The sequence below is a fragment of the Helicoverpa armigera genome, chromosome 4 (assembly GCF_030705265.1).
Source record: "Helicoverpa armigera isolate CAAS_96S chromosome 4, ASM3070526v1, whole genome shotgun sequence".
NCBI classification, from domain to species: domain Eukaryota; kingdom Metazoa; phylum Arthropoda; class Insecta; order Lepidoptera; family Noctuidae; genus Helicoverpa; species Helicoverpa armigera.
This window is the reverse complement of record NC_087123.1, coordinates 10,108,533-10,131,032: the sequence shown is the minus strand read 5'-3', so window position 1 is coordinate 10,131,032 and position 22,500 is coordinate 10,108,533. Positions and strand designations below refer to the sequence as shown.

The window sequence follows — 22,500 nt, the reverse complement described above, 5'->3', positions numbered from 1 at the left end:
TGAGGTATTGTTGATTGATTGCGTCAGTATACATATTTTAATCATTTTTACTGGATAGGTCTTCTAAAGACTTCGAAGTTAGATGTCATCCAATGAGTTTTTATATTTTCTTTAACCAGGAAGTGGATAAGTCACTTGAAATAGGGATAGATTTGGAACTCCAAATCTAGAGGATAGGTGCTACTATAAATATTTTCGGATTCAGTCAATCTTCTTCGATTTAAAAGTGATTTAAAACATATTCATTATTTATTTACTTTATAAAATAATGTAGAATTTTCGCTATAAAGGACCTGATTATTACAGTAGGTACCACACAAAGTCACTCACCTGTTTAGTCAAAACGAAGTACGCATAAGCGGCCATAGCGGTTCCGTACGTGACGAAGTACGTAACAGGCTCCATAATATCCCAGGAGTACTCCCACCAGGTGAGGCGCGCTAGTACGCCGAACTGCACGCCCATGAGGCCCAGGCCTACCCACGTGAGCGCTGAAGTACGGCGCGTGGTCTCCACTTCAAGGCTCAAGCGTTTCTGGAATCAGGTAGACGAACATTGAGTATAAGTATGGATGGTGATAGAAAACATCACGTGTAAAGCTGATCGTACGTCAAATTCTGTCTTAACGATATCTGTGAACAATTCCTGTCTTTTTTAGGGTTCCGTACCCTACGGGTAAAACGAGACATGAGAAGAGCCTTTCAATTACAACTTACATTTTGTGGATCTAAACTTGAATCCATAACTGGCAAGAAATAGTATATGGTATGGTAGTATATGGTTCTGAAATGCTCCGGAAAGCAAAACATGGTGCTCTATTAAGTTAGACTCATGATACACGTTACCTCTTCAAGCGGCTGCAGCTCAGTAGACAGCTTCTCAAGCTGCGCCTTCAGCTCCCTCTCCTTACGTATCTGGTGTTCCCTCACGTTCAGCGCTTCATACAGCTGGTTCACTAAGTTCCGCACGTCGCTCAATCGCGTCACCTCCTCTTGACTTAGGCGCTCCTGGTAATCACAAAATAAATTTCAATTATTTATTGATTAAGTTCACCCACAGCATATACATTATACACATACATAATACATATAATCTTAAGAACTTTTATAATACATAGGTATATATGCCAATTAAGGGTAAACACAACATTTACATTTAAGTTATTATTTCTAGTATTACACACTCTGACATAATCTTTTGTCTAGCTTTTTTCTAAATATGTTGGGATTGGCTGCCAGTCTAACCAGATGCAGCTGAGTACCAGTGTTTTACATAGATGACAGAATTGAACTAACTAACCCAGTTGAACTAAGCTACTCATACAATATTATTAAAAAATGAGAAGTATTGCAACTTAACAACGCTTTTTGACAAAGAAAATACGAGTGTAAAATTAACTGTAGCAACGCTAGCATACTTTTGAAGTAACGCTCATATAGCTGCAAAAGTCTCCAAGTAAAAAACAGTAAAAACTGAGTAAACATCCGCACCTGACGTTTACGAGCTACCTAAGGAAAATCTATTGCTCCTCAAAGGTCATGGACCCGTGTTTGTAGGTCTCAATTTATACGGGAGAGTGTTGTAACAGACCCGTCTTGTAAGGCTCACCCTCTCATGTATTATGGAGGAATTACAATTACATGAAGAACTGTAAGGTTCGACAAATGTAATTCCGAATCTAATTATTTCTCTACCTTACACCCTGAATTAACGTTCGGGATATACCTATTTACAGTTGAAAAAATTGTATACTTTAAAAAACACGCTTGTCATGTATTGTCATCAGAACTCAGGGCGTGAGCAAAATTTCATCCTAATCGAAGACCGGGAAGTGGGTGAAATTAAGATTCCAAGATTTGCTTACATACATAGTTACAAGTGAAGCTAATATAACCGTGTTAAAAAGGCATGAAATACCTACAGGTATAAAAATTATAGGTAGTCAATAAAATGGATAACAAAGAATCACCATAGGAATAGTAATAACCTACATACCACCATAATAACAAGTCGTGGACGAAAATTCAAAAACCAATAAGCAATTTCCATTACCGTAAAGCGCAGTGAATTAATTCACAATCAGATTGATGAAAACATTCCCGATGGAATAACAAAAACATTGTTCAAATTGCTTGTGGACATATCAAAATAGTCGAGGTAACAATTTTATTTTCAGGTCACTTTATTCTATTAAAACTAGCTCAAACAACGGAGGTTTTCAGTTTGACCTGTAGGACGCATGCATGTTTGTGCGCGATTATCTCACTTTTGGCTAAATTGACTTTGATGCGGTTTTCAGTATACTATTTTTCAAACTTAGGAGAAGGTTTTACGTATATTATTGGAGTAGTTTTTTAAGTCATTGTTTGTTAACGAAAAACATTTAATGGCTCGGAATTGAAATCAATTTGTATCAATCTACATATGTTATGTTTGAGCTGACGTTAGCTTGCATTGTATCGTTGACAAATAGACGGACACGTTTGAGTTTCAATCATAGCCTGAATTCAGCTCCCTCAGACTAACTTGGCGTCTTGTTGGCGGTTATGTTATTCCAAACTAAGTCAAAGCAAGTTTGACATGTACGTTTGTTGTTTGACTACGTTATTATTTTAGACTAGCTTCTGCCAGCGGTTTCACCCGCATCCCGTGGAAACCTCTGCACGAACCCGGATAAAAAAGTAGCCTATAGCCTTCCTTGATTAATAGGCTGAAACACTGAAAGAATTTTTCAAATCGGACCAGTAGTTCCTTAGATTAGCGCGTTCAAACAAACAAACAAACAAACTCTTCAGCTATATAATATTAGTATAGATATAACAATCTAATCTCTTTATTTACTTTGGTGCTCGAAAAAGTTACTGTTGAGAACCTATTTGTAAAAGACTTGCTCTTTTTAATATGACAGACGGATCGCCTGCATACATAAGATGAGTAGCAATTGTCGGCCTTTAAAAAAACGCTTTGAGGCTTTCTAGATATCTAATGTAGTATTGACTTCTACCTCAGTTAAACGTGAAATCTCTAACTGAAATGCTGACTATACCTTTCCTTTATGATCATCTCTATGAAGTCACATGTGAACAAATTGGCTTACCCAGCACATTTAGTGCTTGCCTAGCACTTAATACTGAAGTGGGTTCGTAGTGGTTACATTAGCGGCATTAAACCTGTTCTAGTCATTACTGAACTATTCATGAACAACTAGGTACAACACAGTAATAGGTAGGTACCTACCTATTACTGTTGTACCTAACACTAATTGTAGTCCTAATTCTAGGACCTGCGTTAAAACAAAGGTATAAATATAAATACCATATTGCTATTATTTACCTAGTAACAGAAATTCAATTAATACAAGACATAAATTGCAAAAAAGAAAACACAATAAGTCATGATATTTCATTTTCAAATTAATTTTCTTATGTAGCAAATAGCCTAGCTACGTAGACTTTTTGTAAATATCTAGGTATGTATAAATATGACATCCGACGTAAATATAGTATTGAAAATCACGAGCGATAAAATTCTATGGCTTAAAAAACTTAGAATTGTCGCATTTTATAGATGCTCCAAGCACCATTAAACCCATTTACAGCGATAAACTTTTAATATTCACTAGGGTGTATAAAATTTATGACCTGCGAAATTCTAGAAAAATATTTTCTTTCCATTGAGCATACTTTAAATAGCGCCATCTAGTTTTAAAAACGCAAAACTATCATCATTTAAATATGAATAGACATTCGATTCTTTATTTAAATCTCTTGCAGATTGAAACTACGCTAGCGGTACAAAATATTCTTGTTTCAGAATGTTTAGCATTTTCCATATTGCATTTTAGCTTGTTGCAACGTTGGCAATACACAATATGGGTCAAGATGCACCTGTTCCAGGGCAAAAATGTCGTCAAAGCAAAATTTTATAAAGAACATTATAGTACGTCCTTGACAATCTTTTTAAACAAAGTGAATTTACACATAACCATAAATAAATTCGCATCATTGCATTGCATACAATTTGTAATTCAGATACTTGAATAGTATTTTTTTTGGCTGGGTTGCCAGTTTAGTTTAAATCACAACTCATGGTCGAAATTAAGTCTGATATCTATCGATAGAAAATCTCTAAAAGCTCTAACTAGAAGATTTGAAGATAGTACTAACTATAATTCGGAATCCAATATGTAGTAAAAACTTATTTGACACTGCAAGCAAATTGCACAGATCGACATTATGAACAAAATGGAATGAGACCAGTTTGAAACTACAAAGTTATTTTAGTTTCACATTATCGTCAAGGCTAGGTTGAAAAGATAGTTCAATCATGTCAAACAAATGTGACAATATATACTGGCTTTATCATAAACGCTTTCTGGAAAAACTCGTAGTAGTCAGGGTTTATGCTTGCTGGCTGACAAAGGATACCCCACCCAAAACATGCTTCTTAAATTAACTTGTGAAATGCGAGTAGGTATGCAAATGTGGTATGTCTCGTTACAGAAAACAGACCTCCAAAACGCTGCATTTTCTTGTAAACAACAAGAATCCAGGCGACGAGTTATGTCTGGTAAAGATCCGCTAAAGTTACATCAACAGTATACATTTTTAATAGGTGCTTTTAAAAACTTTTGATCCATTAACCGAAGAAGCAAAGCTTAAGCAACAAATCAAGGTAGTGTATATACGCCATCTTCAACTTTTATGAACCGTAACTTAGTCGGAAATAGTAAAAGTTTCCTATAAGCAGTCGTGCCTATCAAAGTTTGCTATAAGTTTGTAAGAAGGTCGAAAGGGCGCACAAGTTGGTCCATCGCATTTTAATCTCCTTCCTTGGACAAATTGATGGCAAAACTAGCTAACTTCGCAATACTATCGATTGTTTGTAAGGTACGAGAAAGTCTTTTCTAATCATCATCTTCCTGCCCTGTTCCCAAGTCATTTGACATCGGTGCACAACATGTGTTTTTCTTCCATTCCCTTCTGTCAGACGTCATACTTACACCCACTCCCTCCTGCTTCATATCTTCTTTCAGGCGATCAATCCATCTTTTCCTCGATACGAGAAAGTCTTTTCTAATAAACCACAAAAATAGTGATTGTAGACAGATCACTTTTCTATCAAATGTCTTCTGAGAATGAATTTATAAATTAAAAAATTTCGATTTCCATGTCAGTTCATAAAGCATCAGACAAACCCCAAGGCCTAATAATTTTCTTCTTACAATTATGTCAAGGATACTCAGATAATATAATACTCATTGAGGCCAAACCAAGGCAAGGACCATTTTCCCTCAGACGCTACATTATGATTCCGCTGAAGACATATCCATTTGCCACCGTATTACCTGCAGAAAATCTCCGACTTTTATTGTTAAGCATATTTTTTACAACAAAAAACCTTACGTACACAGAGGTAAGGTTTAATTTACAAACACATTGGTGTCGTGGGGAAAAATCTCGCCGGTATGCAAAGAGCGAATTGTTTCATTTTGTGAAATTTTCGCGACATGTTTCATACAAAGGTCTGCGGATTGTTGACATGTCAAACGTTATTAAATCTCTAGAGTTTTGATTAAACCGAGATGTTTCGGAGTTTGCGTTCGAAACGTGTTGTTGTTCGCTTTTTGATGTGTTGCTTGTTTGTTTCGAACAGGCGTGTAAAAGGTAATTTTCCGTACTTTGGCCGTGTTTTTAATGAAAATATTTTAGGTTTAACAGGTTTTCAATTAAAATCTAAAGGAATTTTAATGACACACACTTGAGTACGTATTAACTTAATTAATTACATATAAACCACGGTTCATTTGAATAATCGGACCTAAACTTTTACCCCCATCACTGATATCGAAACTCTTCCTCTTTGCAGCGTCCTTAAAACTCAATGCATATTCTATGGCTGTTTAAAACGTCCATAATGATTACAAAATGTGCCCGATTTCAACCCTTTTTGCGGCAACAGACAAGCGGGTATCAAGTTCGACCATTAAGGAACGATAAAGAATTCATAATGCCCCAAGATAAGATCATTGTGGTACTAAGTAGACCTATTAGACGATACTGTTTTGGATGAATAAAATTGCAGTACTTCAAACGATTATCCTTGTTCGGAAACACTCTTGAATTAATGGACAGTCTAACGGTCCTCTATTTAACTGAAAACTTCCATATGCAGCCTAAAATACCCTACTATTTGACTCTCTGATTGGGAAGAATGTTTGGACAAAGCGGTAATTGAGAAACATAATGGAACTTATTTTTAGTCGTATAATTAAAACATTTCAACTTTAAGAAAATATAAGGTAACGTACCTACATAGGTGAATGTAGTTAAAATAAGAATTAAGTAAATAACATGTAAAAAGTTTAACACTGGCTGGTAACAAACTTTTTCGACAGTTACAGCTAAACTGAAGTAGCAACATTGTACGTACACTTTTTCAATTATAAACACTGAAAATACACAAAATTCACTTACATACACTGTAAAGTTTAAAGTACTTTACATAAAGCGTAGTGCAATAGGTAGCAGACTAAAGCTACTTAGTAAGGATCAAATATTTAGACGCCAAAGACAGGTGCAGCTACCACATGTGGTAACATACATTATAAGGACATTGAGACAGAAGTTCCAAATGGAAAAGGTGCTTCAAATTATTATAGCTATTCTTTTGTTTCTCTTGTGTGTCAAGTGTTTCGTTTCGCTTCTTCGTCTATGTGTTGACTTAAAACATTATAGATCACATAGAAGATCATATGAAACATAAGCTAATGAAATACTTGGAAATGTTAGCGAGTGACCTTGAGTGAGTGAGTTACAAGTGACCTTAACCTGCCGTTAACCTTTCGCTATGGCTAATACCTAAAAAAAAATAAGATGTGCAATGTAATAAAAAAAATACAAGTCCAGGTTTTTATTTCTTTTTCGTCCCACTTACTTTAACAGAAAACTTTTGACAATAAGCAATCTAGTAAACGGTTTCAGTAACAACAATTTTCTAAGTAACAAAGTCACAGCTATCGATTTCAGCTCATACTGGAACTTCTGACACAGCTTTGTTCTGCCTCACCAGCTTTGTATGACGTTCATATTATACGATGTTGACAGCGCGTCAAAAATATCAGTCTGATATGAAGTTTGTGCAGAGGGTGCTATCGCTGTTATGAAAATCTGCATCGAGCTTAAAATTTCATAAGAGCGTAGTCATATTTTCTCTTTCATGAGAGAAAATTTACTTTCCCTTCGTCTTATGGTTTTGTTTTTTATTAATTAATTCTTGTATCATATTATGTTAATTGTGAGCTATTCTTTTAGATTCTACTGTTATCGAAATTTTTTGTAGTCTGTAACTTTCGAACTTTAGGCAGACTTAAAATCAAACGTATTTCGGCTGAAATGACTTGATCTAGCTCCAAACATATAAAAGTGACTTCTTGATTCAAACTGAACTACACATAGCTAGACATAAATACCATATTTACACTGAATGTACTGTCCAAGAGTACTCAGTGAACCTATCAATTAAAACATGAATACTAATAGCCTTTAGAACACAGATACCCATAGAGAACCATAGCAATCGCGTGCCATAACTATGATAGCTTTCAGGGTATAATTTCTAATGCAATTAATGCATGTGAACATTGTTTATTCAAGAATTCGTGTTATTACATCGACTGTAACATTAGAGTGATAGATATGTTATAATTGTAAGCTATCGTGTAACCTTGACATTGATAAAATCAAGATTATTTATTTTATATGATCTAAATTTTTTTAGAAAATAAATTTTCCATTCATGTTTTGAAACACAGATTCAGATGAGGACTTACCTTAATACTAATTACCTATATTTGTAGTTAAATATTTCATCATCATCCGAGCCTTTTTCCCAACTATGTTGGGGTCGGCTTCCAGTGTAACCGGAGTATGTAGTTAAATATTTATAATTGTAAATATAATTAATTCTGAAGACGATTTATTTATTTTTAGGCATAACAAAAGCTACATGATCTAAAATTCGTTTTTTAATATTGCCTAATGGGTTAGCAACCAGACAAAGTATTTACAAAGAGTAAGCAAATAATGGATTAAGTAGAACATTAATACATGACGTTGATTAAATTTGTGCCTGATCAAGATGGATTGATGTCGTTTAAAAGATTGATTGTATCTAGACAAGATTAAATCGGAAGAATCATTCTTTGTTAATTAAAATTGGGTTTATTTTTGGTGTATTTGTGACGCGGAATTGTGCTTATAGCTAAATTACAGCTAGCTTAGGCAGAAAGTGGCATGGGACATCAATTTTTTCAAACCACCAAGAAGTTCTAATTCCTTGGATCTAAATTATAGGTACAATTATTTTCAGAACGAACACACACAAAAAAAAAAACAAAACAAATTCTTAATTTAAAAATCCCAGCACTGGCGACAAGAATGAAAAAAAAGGTAATGAAATAGTTGTATCCTCCTTACACCTGGCACCGGTAATGACTGTCTGGCTTTAACGAGGTTTCCTCAAAAGAGGATTTACAGTAAGTGAAACTATACTGTGAGGCTGGTAAGTAAAGCCTTTTTTATAGGCCTGGTTACGTGCGCTCGTTACTTCGACTTGGGGGCTTTTGTTACCCGAACCGTGGTTGTGTCAAATTATTCGCTTTTATAGAGTGATTTGTGGGATTTTCTTCAGGTGAAAAATTGGGTGTTTGAATTGAATCTTGAAGGGAGTGTATATGTCGGATAAGTGGAATATTGAAATGCGTGCTTTCTCAACTTGCTGTAGAATGATGATGCCACATTACAAATAACGATAAATAAATTAACCAAAAACCGGTATTGTACTTATCAGCGGTTTTGTGTTGTGGTTGGGTTCAATTCAGTCAGTAAAATTGATTTAGGTGATTGCCAAATAAAATCAAAGTATAGCTAACGTCAGTGCAGCAGTTATGAAATACCAGAGTTTACATAAAGGTACTTATACTGAAACCATTAATTTATATAGAACACAAAATAAATCCTTAACCTATCCGGATAATTTAGAATTAACATACCCAACCAGAATGCACTAACTTGTTCCAAAATTCCGACATAACTAGTTTCCATTGCGATTAATCCTAAAATTAATTCTGAACTCCATACATATACATATACGTAGAGATACATAAGTCTAATATCCTGAGCTTCCGCAAATGTCTTCATTCATAACCTACCGAGCGGCCAGTAACAATTAAAAATTCAATTAGTTTGCAGCAACTCCACTAAATGAGATTATGTAGTTTCGGGGCCACTTAAATATTGCGGAACTTTGTCGTACAAGCTCAGCAAGGAAATGAGAAGATAGGTACCTATATGTATGTTGGTACCGTAAGTCATCACTTTATGTCCTAATAAATATTATAAATGTAAATATCAGTTTGTTTGTCACAGTTTCACGGTAAAACATCTAACCGAATGTGATTGAATCTTGGTATGAAGATAAATGGGATCTTAAAAACGATTATTGGTTACTTTATATCCAGATAATCGAGGTCAAAAGTTATCTCTGGACTTAGACATAAGTGAGAGAGAAAAGGTAGTCCTTGATATTTCAGGGTAAGAGAATTATGCAAGTACCTACCTAAATTAGTACAATAATTTTGCTCGTTCAAGTACCTCGTAATTAGGGTCAAGACCGTTATCATTAATTGGGCGCAAATTACCGTACACGGCCATAGAAGAAGGATCGAAAGGTACAGATAGACGTTACTACATTTCAATCAAGAAAAACAAAAGACTACCAGTCCAGTAGTAATGACTAGTGTCCTATAACCAAGGAACCAGTCCCAAGCATTCAATAGATTACGAAACATAAATGCAAATTCTATTATCCTTTGACACAGTACATTTAGATGATGTCTTAACCCATAATAGTCTTGTGCATAACCAGACCAAAGCTCTATTGAAACAGTGCTTTGATCTTATACTATAATGCAGTACTACACATAACATGTATATCAATGTACCTACTACATAATATTGGCATGTCCGATAAGCAACGGCTACATGTGGTTGGAAATTACGGAACATATAGAGATAGAGAGCTTAATCAATGCTTGCAGATGCTATCAGTATTATGACCGGTGTCCGATATTGATATCCAGTGAAGTGGTATTAAGGGGATTGGCTTTAAGCGCATAATAAACTGAAGGTATATTGATTGCACTTAAATACCAACATGAATTAACAAAATGCAGTAAACACACAAACACACTAGTGGATTCTTGTTGTTCGTAGCAAAATGCATTTCCAGCGGCAAAAATTTGTCGCTCGCTGTTATGTCGCTCGGATTTAAACGTCATCTTTCGTATCGGTAGTTGTCATTTGTTTTTTCACTCGTGCCTAGCCATTGTTATCACTCGGAAAACCCTACGGAAAATCAGCTAGTGTGATTTTGGTTAGTGGATTGCATTGCAACGAATGTATCAAATGAAGTACAATTTTTTTATCAAAAATATTGCTTTATCGACTTGCAATACTGTGTTATTTAAAAATATAGCCTGTGGAAATTCAGTACTTTTAAAAGAAAACCCACTCGTACTTTTAAAAACTTCTGCTAACCATTAAGTATGTGAACACACAGTGTTGCACTATATTTTACGATACAATGTAGCATCTGGGAATACACGGCTGTTCAGTAAAGTAAGCGAACTAATTGAGGCTTCTCGAAGCTACAATTTAGTGGTGAATGGGGATACAAGTAATTTTGCAGCGTTATAGAGCTTCTGCTAGACATTTGTGGATGTTGACTGGTGGAAAAAGTCCTTTCTAGAATTATTGTCCTTATTATCCTCCTGGCTGGGAATAGGCGTCCTCTCATACAGACAAGGATAATTCTTTCTGGAATGTTTGAATACACCTCACGAAATACCAGTTGCTGGTTTGACAGTTGCTGGTTTGAAGTTAAATTAAAAACTGCACACCTAAATGTCCATCTCTCTTCCTTCATAGTAACATGAACAACTCAAATACAACGTGGCTTCACCTGAATTGGCATGGCATTGAATTATCTATTTACCGAATATTTAGATAACTCTATTTACTGGAATAGTTAAAGCGACAATAGGTTTTGTCAAACGTAATCCATTTATACGCATACAGGACATTTATAACCGCCAATCTGTCCCAATATCTATTTTACCTGAAAATAGATGCATTTTGTCCACGTCACCTGCATTTCACACCACTGTGCACAGCAATTAGTTCATAGTTAATTACTGTATCACGGGCCCAATGGTGCAATTAATTTGCTTAAGTACCGACCGTGACTGCGGTTATTTTTATCTGCAGGATTTTCTATTTGTAAAGGACATGGAAGGACCAATTTAATGCGTATTATAGGCATTGTGAACAAACCTTTCCTTTAACAACCAGGAAAAACGAGTGTAAATATATAGGATTTGCTTAACGGGTCTTTTTCTTTGGTTTTAATGAGCACTCGTAAGTGCCGCTGCAGTACAATAAAAAATATTTATATTCACTCTAATGCGTAAACAGCTTTGCATTCTAAGTATGCTATGCTGGTGTTTGTTCGTAAATACAAAAAAAAGCACCAAACCTAAATTACATTGAACCTTAGCTAACCATTTAAATGGTTACAAACACAAGTACGTAAACTCTACAGTCGTACCAATCGTAAACTAACAGCCACAATAGCATTCCCAAAATCCACTCACACGAATTGCTCCGCAATCTGATATGTCTGATGGAACTACTAATCCTGTTCTAGATCATTCGATGAGCGGTTAAGCTGCCACTAATCCTCCCTTCAGTTGCATGGCATTTGACTGGCGCGAAGCTTCCTCTCGACTGGTGATACGGAACGCATGTTAGACATACGCAAGCTCTTGAGGAATTAGTGAAGATAATTGGCAAACGAATTTGCTGTTCAAGATTGAAAACAGTGGAATAACTTCTATGTCCCTAATGATCCTTAATCAGAATATCATTATAATTGATAATGATCATATTGAGGCAAATGTTTTCTACTCCAAATGTATGATGTGGATGTAGCCCAAAATGCGGCCAAATTAAAACGGTTCTGAGATGGGCACATGGACCGAATAAATCCGGAGAGATGGACAATTGGCGCCAATATAATACCCAATGGATACCCCAAGACGGCAAACGCAGACGGGGTAGGCCCAAGAAGATGACTAGCTCAGCTCAGGCTATCCCTAGAAGAAATGTCGTAGATGACACTGAAAATTTTGAAGACACGTCGTACCACTTCCCAGAAAATGATTACGTTTTCTACTCGTTAATCTATTTTCGTATTGATTGAATATTCTAAGAACCTAAGTTTTTCAATGACGGGAACTTTTTCCGTGTATTTATAACCGCTAGAGCCAGTTATGTCAAGGTCGCCAATTATTTTGCAATGCAAATTAACCTATTAGAAATAAAGCCATGATTTATTCCGACGTAATTTGAAGGTACTTTTCATTTAATAATTGATCAAAATTGCCTATCTACCTATCATCCTCCGAGCCTTTTTCCCAAACTATGTTGGGGTCGGCTTCCAGTCTAACCGGATTCAGCTGAGTACCAGTGCTTTACAAGAAGCGACTGCCTATCTACCTATACAAACGTAAAACGGTTAATAAGAAAAAGCCCTTCAGAGTAAAGTCAATTTCCAAATGGGTTTGTTTCCAGTCTATTAGCATTCGAATAATCTTGCAGTTCAAAGCTCGTTAGTTCCCCTCGCACTAATGTCCTAAGATATCTACGGATTTCCGGGGATATTCAAGCAAGGCCAGAATATCCGAGTGTATAAAAAGCTTATATCTTGCCGTACTTAGGGAGCCCGAGAACAAGCTACGGGATTGTTCGCAAGAGTTACCGCGGCCTTGGTAAAGGCTCCGGACGGAACAAAGCTGGGTTTTAGTAAAAGTCTGATACTCATCATCTGATGTGACTAAGTGCAGTCAGAGCCAATAAGAAAAAAAATGCGTAAGAGAGAAGAAAGTTATTTACATACGTAGACATTTCACGGTGACATTATAACCCTCTCCTGAGTTCCTTACTTATATGTATTTGTTGTGCCATAAAACTATATTTCTTAAAATGTCGCCTATAAAATATTCAGAGTAGAAGTATTGACACTTTATGTACTTCCATTTACATGTATGAAAAGTGTATGAAAAGTGACGTAGGTACTATCTATAAAGTTGTAGAACGTTTTAGTTGAAGTAGTCTCAAGAACTACGTTTATGGTCAAGCCGTCAAGTACTCTTTCAGTTTTAAAACTAGCAAAAATGTAACAACTTTGTATACTATGCATACTATACATATAACTTTGTATACTTACATACTAATAAGGCTTATCAAAAAATATCATTAATGATGTATGTATATTGCTATCAGATACAGCAAAAACCTAGTACATATTTATCTTAAATAATCGCAATCACATACCATTCTTTAAGTGATACCGTGATTTATATGGGTAAATAAAATAAATGTTTATGTGCTGCTTATTGCCGCGTGCGGGATTGTGGCTTTGTTAGGTCAGATTTATTAAGCCCTTTTTCAGGATTACAGTGCTTTAATCCGGGAAAGAAACATCTGAAATATAAGTACCTACCTACATAGACTGCATACGTGTTATCATTGTTCAGCTTCATTTTAATGGCAGAAAACTACCAACACTACAATACACTCAGATTACTATGTCCTTTTTAGAGTAATTTTTAAGGTTTCCTTTCCCAAAGGTTAACAAAAATAACATAAAAACATCTTAAATACAAACTTGCTCAGTCACTTAACCAAATAGTAGATCCATCATTCAGATAACTTAAATATTAATCAATTAATAACGTTATATAAAAGCCCAAGGTTCAACCACAAGAACATTTCCACAAAATATCATCAAGTCTTATTTCCAAGTTAAATAACTTTCTAACAAACAATACAACCACTTCGGATCGACTAATTAATCACAAAAATGATTAACGATAACAATGATTGTCAAATATTTTATCAAAATCATTAATCAATATAATTTCTTTGTAAAAACTTACTATTGTCAGAAGTTCCCCAAAAAGCTGACTTTTATTTTTTCTTCTATTGCTTTAAGATAGAAATCTACGTCAAATTACTTTGGCCTATATTTACCGGCGACTGTTATTCGGTAAATAACTTTTTTCTCCGTCCTTCATTCACGCACGTATAAGTATTTTCTTTTGGCACTTTTATTTTCTCGGCGTTATTTTTGGAGTGGCACTTATTTTCCGGCATTATGCCTTTTATAAGAATTTATATAAGTATTTTTGTTGATATAATATTAGGTCATTGGCCTGGTACTGGGTTGAATGTTTAAACCTGCATAAATTTGTCGCCAGGATGGTTGAATATGAATGTACCGAGCACATTCAGGCCTCTTAATGTACAAATATCCTATGTTGTGTTTTGAACTTTCGACGCAAAAAGGGGGGCTGTTATAAGTTTAACCGCCATATATGTCTGTTTGTGGCTCTGTAGCCTTTAGACGAATAAACGAATTGAGATGGGATGTTTCTTAGTTGAAAGCTGGTTGGCCATAGGTGATTCATAGATTCATTTATTAAAATCGCCTCAGCCAATTTTAAATTATTAACAGTTTTATCAAACGTGAGGCGTTTGCCATACCGCCCCTTCCAAGCACAAATTCAACCCAGTTGGTCTAACATACAGACCTATGTATTAACAATCTTAGTCTACATACTCCATTGCTAATCCATCGGATATCCTTTACCCTCGCACGAGTAAATCAGAACTATGGTCCTAATCGAATGAGTATTGAATAATGGTGTCTAAGGAGCTTCACAGCTGTGTGTGTATGTGGTTGGCTCGCCGCCAGCCGCCAATTAGACCGCTTGACAAACACAAACGCGCTTGACCGAATATCAATTAAATTGGTGTATGGGACATATATTGTGAGAGGACCTATATGTGTGTTATATGTAGAGGGAAATGGTTTTGATTTAGTTTGCAGTTTGAGAAGCGTTTGGGTGAGATTTAATTTCGGTATGGACTGTTGTGTCGGTTCATTGCATATATTGAATTGTGTGTGTTTGTTTTACTTGCTTAGTCCACAAAAAGCGATCAGAGCCTTTCATGTTTTAATCTTCATCCAAAATGATTCAACGATTTTAGAATGTCATAATGTCTAGTTGTATCAGTCAACGGACAAATGCATTTTTTTTAAATATAGTAATAAACTGTCCTTCGAGTCCCTATTAATTAACAAATTTTAGAAGATGTCTATCCCGATATAAATATACATGTCATGTGGATTGTGGGTACTTCATAAACATGCTGAGTTTGCCTGTACCTGATTGTTACATCATTATTAAGTTATAATATATTACATGTTATCTTACCAACAACTTACACTAATAGTGTAAATAATCATTGGTGAACCAAAATAAACAAATAAACTGCTCGTATAGGAACTAACCTGAGGCGGAGTCTTGACATAATACTCTGTGTCGTTGATAATGAGTCGGAAGTCCGTCTCGAGCAGCGCTTCAATGGTGTCGCTGGCTGCTATGCGCACGCGCTCGTCGGCCGCGAGTGCTGCTGCGCGCTCCACGCCGCGGTCTTCTGCCTTCACCTGGGGGGATAAGAAGTTATTATACCTCTAGTTAAATTAATAATAACTGACGTCTAACATCTAATCTGAATAGTTCATTCACCTGTTGAAGTTAAGAGGGTCAGAAAATACATTTCAGCTACATATAAGGAATACTGCATTAGTACATCTTATATATAAAAATCAATTGCTGTTCGTAAGTAAAAATAAGCTAAATCGTTCCAGCAGGATAGCTCGACCGATTTAGCTTATTTTGGTTTTAAAATGTTTGTACAAGTCCAGAGAAGGTTTAAACGATACGAAGTTCGGGATCAGATAATAAGTAATCAATAAATGTGTAGATAGAAGCAGCATAATTTTCGTCAACTTCGTCTTAATAACAAGCATACTTAACTGAGCCCCACTTGGCACCAATAACATAAACGTCAGTGTTCCTAAAACAACTGTTTACCTATTATGAATTTTCACGTTCAATTTTGAAAGTAAACAGTTGATTTAAGAAAAGCGGACGTTAATGGGTGTCGGTGAATTTCGCCCAAAGAATGGTTGGAAATGTGGCATAAAACACGGTTTTTGTAATTAAAGGTTCATTTCAGCATGTAATTTTACGTTAGATTTTTCGTCTTAAAGTGTGGGAAGTACTTAAGTGACTGCCTTTTATGGTCTATAATCGATATCAAACTTAAAATTTCAAAAATCTGTAACATACAATGTCGATAAATCTTAGCCACAATCAAAACTTTCACCATAACCGTAGATGGACAAACTAGAGCTAAGTAATAAAAGTAATTATCGATATTTTCTCCCCTACCAATTGATTAGCAGCAGAGGTATTAACGAACCATCGTATCTTTGATTGGCAATCAATCCAGCTCAGTCGAACCATGTGTTTCAAACAGTTTTATGTTCAAATTGACGAACGTTCGCAATATTAAACGTTTTTTACTTTGTTCCACGGATAATGTAGGAACCATAAAATCTTGGCAAATATTTAAGTGTAGAAATGTAATAATATACCTAATTAAAGAACGGGGGTTTCAGGCGCATTCCGTAGGTACGAATTCGCACACCCATATAAAAATTAGCTATAGCCTCTCAATAAATGTGCTGAATTTTTGCTGTACTTGGATAGAAGCCACATACTTAGCTCTGCAATATTTTTTCAAATCGGGCCTAAGTTCCTGAGATAAGCACTTTCAAATACAGAAATAAACTTTTCAGTTTTGCAATATAAGGGTTTACGCTCGCTCCTCCTTAGGGCTTTAACAAACATGGATTCAAAGAGCACGTGCGTGCTTGTCCATTGTATCGCAATTGAAATACAATTCAGTTCGCAGACAGACATGTATGCAAATACTAGACGTAGAACGGAAAGTGGGCAATTGTGTCGTGAGTCCACTAAGGGCCCATTATATCAGACTGATGGCCACTCGTAGGAAGCTTGTATCTATTGATATAGTTCGTATTTTGGAGTCGGCAGGATTCAGTATTGAAATAAAAAACAAATGTCCTTGGCTTAAGAATTTGGCTTTGTTATCGTTCATCATCATTTGTTATATTATTCGCGTGAAATGAATGAAAAGTAAGTGTGTCTCTTGTTTTTATCACGCTATAAAAGACTACTTCATCTGACAAAGATTGTATGATCATTACGTAAAAAAGTCAAGAATCCAGCACTGCTTAGTGGAAATTTTAATTAGCATTAAGTAATGTCTAAAAGGCCGATCCACCTGTTGAACCTAAAAAGTCTTCAGAAATATTTTTTTTAAGATAAGGAAGGCCGCTTAACATCCTCGTCAGACACTAATTACAAAAATTATGTTGAATGACTTAATTACAAAAAGTGATTTCGTCATACATACCTAAGTCCAAAACACGCTGGACGTAAAATACTGAATAAGTTTTTCTAAGATCATAGACGTTATATACTTTATTTAGTTATTAGCTATTCCCAGTGGTTTCATCCGCGTCTCTCGGATAGGTTAAACGCGCTTAAACCGGGCATAGCTAGCGTAGCTTCTTTTTTGCTTCGGACGCCTTTAACCCTATTTCCTTACACTACTCTAGGTACATTAGAATAGAGCTGACATCATATAAAGGAGATTACTCACCTGTTCCAACAGGTCGCCGACGGTTTGCGAGACGGGACGGAGTGTGAAGCGGCATCGCTCGCGCCGGGACGGCAGCGGGACCGTGATCACCGGCAACCCGCGCCGGTACGTTACCGTCACCTCTGAAATAAGAGAAGGAAATGATGCGTTATTGGTGAGGATTGCATACCCATGGAGGTACTGACATAGGTAACAGTCTAAGGCCCGAGTTCACTGACTACTTAAACGTCTGTATTTCTTAAATCAACTTTAAAAAAAACGTGAAACTTCTTGAATTTACGTGAAAATTGACGTTTATTTTGGGATTAAGAGCTTGTAAAAATACTATTGTTTAAAATTATTTTAGTCTTTCACTCTTACTTATTGGGGCCTTTCTTAAATAACTACCACGCTTGGTTACGAATTACGGTCAAATGAAAACAATAGCCAATTATAAGATTAGCAAATATTGTTTAATTTTTTTTATCGCTATTCCTCCAATTTAACGTGCCTTCTTTGATTGATGTTAAAGCCAAAGTGCTTACCCCCATTCATAAGCATACCCTCTATCCCGGCTTTTGAAACATCTTCAGTTCTACAGCACCTTACATAAAGCACCCTTGTGCCCTCGGGCTTATTGGTGTCTTTGTGTGCGTGACACTCAAACACTTACAAGTGCTGGAATGAAGGTGAACGAGGCTTGCCGCTTCAATAGGAAATTGGAAGTGTTTTGGTAATGATTGACAATATTTGGGAAGCACTCTTTTGAGGTACGTTATTGTAAGGGTTTGTGAGAAAATGAATAATAGGGTTGTTTCCTAGTATTCAGTCAATTAAAAATAGGTGTATGCACCGAAAGTTCACAAAACTAGAAACACGATAAGCTATATTATATTCATAATAACTGAACACATAATTTTAAAATAATTTATGAAATTTAAATTTATCGTCTATTACGTCACGCCCTTGAAAACGGCGAATAGAGTCCGATGTCGTCACTTTACATTGACAATGACAAGTATTTGACAGTGACACAGTCCTGCGCCTATCACCTGCGCAACCGTATGGCTAACCGCAAATTAGACGTCGTTTGGAGAGGCGTACGCATCACGCACACTGACTGCCCAAAGTACCTGGGTGTTACCTTAGATAGGTCCTTGACGTATAAGACCAACTGCGAGAACGTCAAGAAGAAAGTGTTCAGCCGCAATAACCTCCTGCGACGTCTAACCACCTCCAAATGGGGTGCTGCCCCGAATGTCCTGCGTACCACTGGATTAGCATTATGTTTTTCTGCCGGTGAATATGCTTGCCCGGTTTGGGGTCGCTCCACGCACACAAAGGGGGTGGATGTAGCTCTTAATGAGACGTGTAGAATAATAACAGGCTGTCTCAAACCAACACCGGTTCAAATGCTATATCCACTCGCCGGAATTGCACCCCCAGCGGTACGTAGGAACGTGGCTGCCGCCCTGGAAAAAATGCGCCAAGAAACGGACCAACGTCATCCGCTTCATGGCGCTAGACCACCGCGCAGCCGACTAAAAAGCAGGAACAGTTTCCTCGCCAGTGTAGCCCCAGTTAAAGATGCTCCTAAGACCCGCATCGAACAATGGAAAGAACTTGCTCTGCCTGACTTCCTTCCACCCGTGGAACGACTTCCACCAGGTTACGACCAACCGTGGCCTGTATGGAAGTCTCTTAACAGGCTACGTGCACAGGTAGGCAGGTGCAGGGAAAACCTATGTAAGTGGGGCTACACTGACGACAATAGCTGCGGGTGTGGTGCCATACCACAAACCATGCGGCACCTTCTATGCTGCCCACTATGCCCCGACACCTGCATAGTGGAGGACCTTTATAACGCTCCTGACAATGCCGTATGCGTAGCGAAATATTGGGCCTCCATAATTTAAGTTGCCATCGACTCGCCAAGAAGAAGACAGTCTATGACAGGTATAACCTGAGAATTGATGTGTTGTTTTCTTCAGTTTTTATTTGTATTTGAGCGAAAGAAAGTTAGAAAAGAATTATCCCACCAAAAACATCAAATGTAAAAAAAGCCAATCCTCTACGCAATTCCTCCACCGTAAAAAGTTTTGAGATCGCATAGAAGCCAAGTCCTGTTCAACTTTATTTGTAATAATAAATCAATATTTTGTGACTATATCAATAGTTTTGTTCACATTACAATAATATTGTCTTGGCCATGAGCACAAGTTAATAGTCGCTCCCTGAAATAATGTGTAAATACCATTGAATTGATACATTCTATATGGACATGATTTTACGATTGGACTGATTGGAATTTGAGATCACCATGGACCAAACATGCGCCATAGTAAATGTGCAGTTCATGATTTTGGATGATACTGACTGTCGGTCATTTAGTAACAATTGAAAAAACTGAAAGTATTTAATTCTGTGATATTAAACTTCATGATTGACTTTCACCTCTCCAAGATATGCTGTATTATATTTGTAGTTTATTGTGCTCATGGCCAAGTCAATATTATTGTAAAGTGAACGAAACTATTGATATGGTCACAAAATATTGATTTATTATTACAAATAAAGTTGAACAGGACTTGGCTTCTATGCGATCTCAAAACTTTTTACGGTGGAGGAATTGCGTAGAGGATTGGCTTTTTTTACATTTAATGTTTTTGGTGGCATCTAATTTATTTTTTGTAGGTCTCCTTCTTCTCTAAGTATATAACAAATAAAATTAACTTACATGCAACTAACTAAATATATAACAAACTAAATATGTAGACCTAAACTAGCACGTAAACAACATTTTTTTTAAATAAATTAAACAATTTCGAAATTGTCAAATTTTTTAATCGAATATCTTTTAGAATAAAAGAGATTTATTTCAGAGGTAGATGGCGCTATCACATGAAATTGTTTTTTTTTTTTTAACTAAAAACCGTAGCGCGATTTAGACCAGGACAACGCCATCTATCGAGCGAGCATGCAGTATTTATCGCACTGCATTAATATGAAAGATTTTATCATTATTCATTTTATTTTAACCTAGCTTTTTTATTCATATGTATGTATATTTAATACATATTAACAATATACCACACTACGTAACAATAAAACAAATAGTAACATTTTGTACATAAATAAATAACAAAGTTATCAATGCAGTCAAAATTCATACACAATGTTCTTGAAAAACCGCAAATATAAATTTGTTTCCTATTTTTTTATTAAGTTTTAAGGTTTTTATAATTTTCCCTTTATATGTAGCTAATAACCTATCTTGGTGCCAAATTTGAAGGTTCTAAGTTTGCTAGAAGTACCTTAGACTTTTGATGATCGGTCAGTGAGTGAGTCAGTAACAAAATGGTGTAACTTTGATCGCTCATAACTCGTAAACTATTTATTCAAATTTCTTGTAATTTTGGGACTGAGCTTGTTCTAATACTTACTCTTGGTCATCGAAAACCTAAACTCCTAGCTTTGTTCACATGGAAGATACAGGGGGCTGAAATAGCCGCGAAACGCTTCGAGAAAAGATGGTACGGCCGTGCCCGCTTTGCTCGAGTCTTGGCTGGGGCACTGCCGTGCCCTCAGATGGAGAAAGGATTTACGTAAGCTGATAGTTTTATTGTCGCTCAATTCTTTGCTAGTAACCAAAATGACACAAATATAACCTCAATAACAAACACAAACTTTACGTTCCTTTGCACAGTTTTATTTTACCGCGTACACAACTCTTACTGTTTAAACTGTTTAAAAATAATTTAAATGTTCAAAATATTTGTTTTTGTATCTATATTATAAGAATACATTATTAAAATTTAAAAATCAATGAGTTCTTTCTAATTAGTATCTTCTATTTAGATGTGCAAAGTGTAAAGGAACACATAGTATACTCTGACGTCACAGTCACGTGATCGAGCGTTTTCTGGACAATGTTTTAAGAAAAATAGAAAAACATCGAATACATAAAAAATAAAGAGATTTAAGACGCAAAATTGTAGGAGGGGTGATCTTTACATTATTTAGAACCTATTTAAATAGATTTTCGAAAATTGGAAACAATCCTATTGTGACCAAGTTACTTTTATCTTTCTTTATAGAACTATAATTTTGTAATGTTTTCTCTTAGTTAACAATGTTTATATACTAGTTATGTACATCACTTATTTATTTAACTACTTGTATCATGATTTTTAAATTATATTTAAATTAATTTATTTTTAAGTCACTGCTATTACATTGGGTACCTATTTATATCCCCTATACTTTTAAGTTACTGCTATTGCATTAGGTATTGCGTAATGACAGCATGTCATCAAACAAATAAATCATTTCAAAGAAAAGCAGAAATATGTAGTTACCAAGGCCGACAACACAGGTAACATAATCAAATAACACGGTCTTAATTCAGAAACAGTTAAGTACAAGAGCACACAAGGTATAAACGGATTAAAATGGAACGAACCGAGTCTCATTTACACTTGAGCGAGTTAAAGAACTTTTGTTCGACAAGACTTCAGCAGGTTTACCGTGAAACATTCGTGTGAAAAGCGTAAAGAGGAATCTATGAAAAGGAATTTCCGAACCATTGATTGTAATTTTCGGTACTTCATTGAAGATTTTTTTTTCCAGTTTTTTTACTCCAACAGATCTTTTAGTTTCTTTCACAGATTTTTGTATCAATCCGTTTCACCTGCTCCTGAATCGTCTTTTATTAGCATGCTATTGCACATAAGATTGTGTGGGGATACTGACAGCTTTTAAATAAACTGTTGGCTGACCATCCATCTGAGCATCAGCC

General features: G+C 35.9%; 1 protein-coding gene across 2 annotated transcripts in view; it reads right to left on the bottom strand.

The window, feature by feature from the left end:
* Positions 1–22,500, bottom strand: part of LOC110375028 (calcium uniporter protein, mitochondrial) — a 159,375-nt gene that overhangs the window by 4,605 nt on the left and 132,270 nt on the right. For both annotated transcript variants that reach the window (XM_021332994.3, XM_021332995.3), the window contains 4 exons: positions 17,724–17,845; positions 15,478–15,633; positions 846–1,007; positions 331–534 (listed from right to left, as the gene is read on the bottom strand). In XM_021332994.3, coding sequence (XP_021188669.2) covers positions 331–534; positions 846–1,007; positions 15,478–15,633; positions 17,724–17,845 — 644 coding nt within the window. The remainder of the gene's footprint in view (positions 1–330; positions 535–845; positions 1,008–15,477; positions 15,634–17,723; positions 17,846–22,500) is intronic.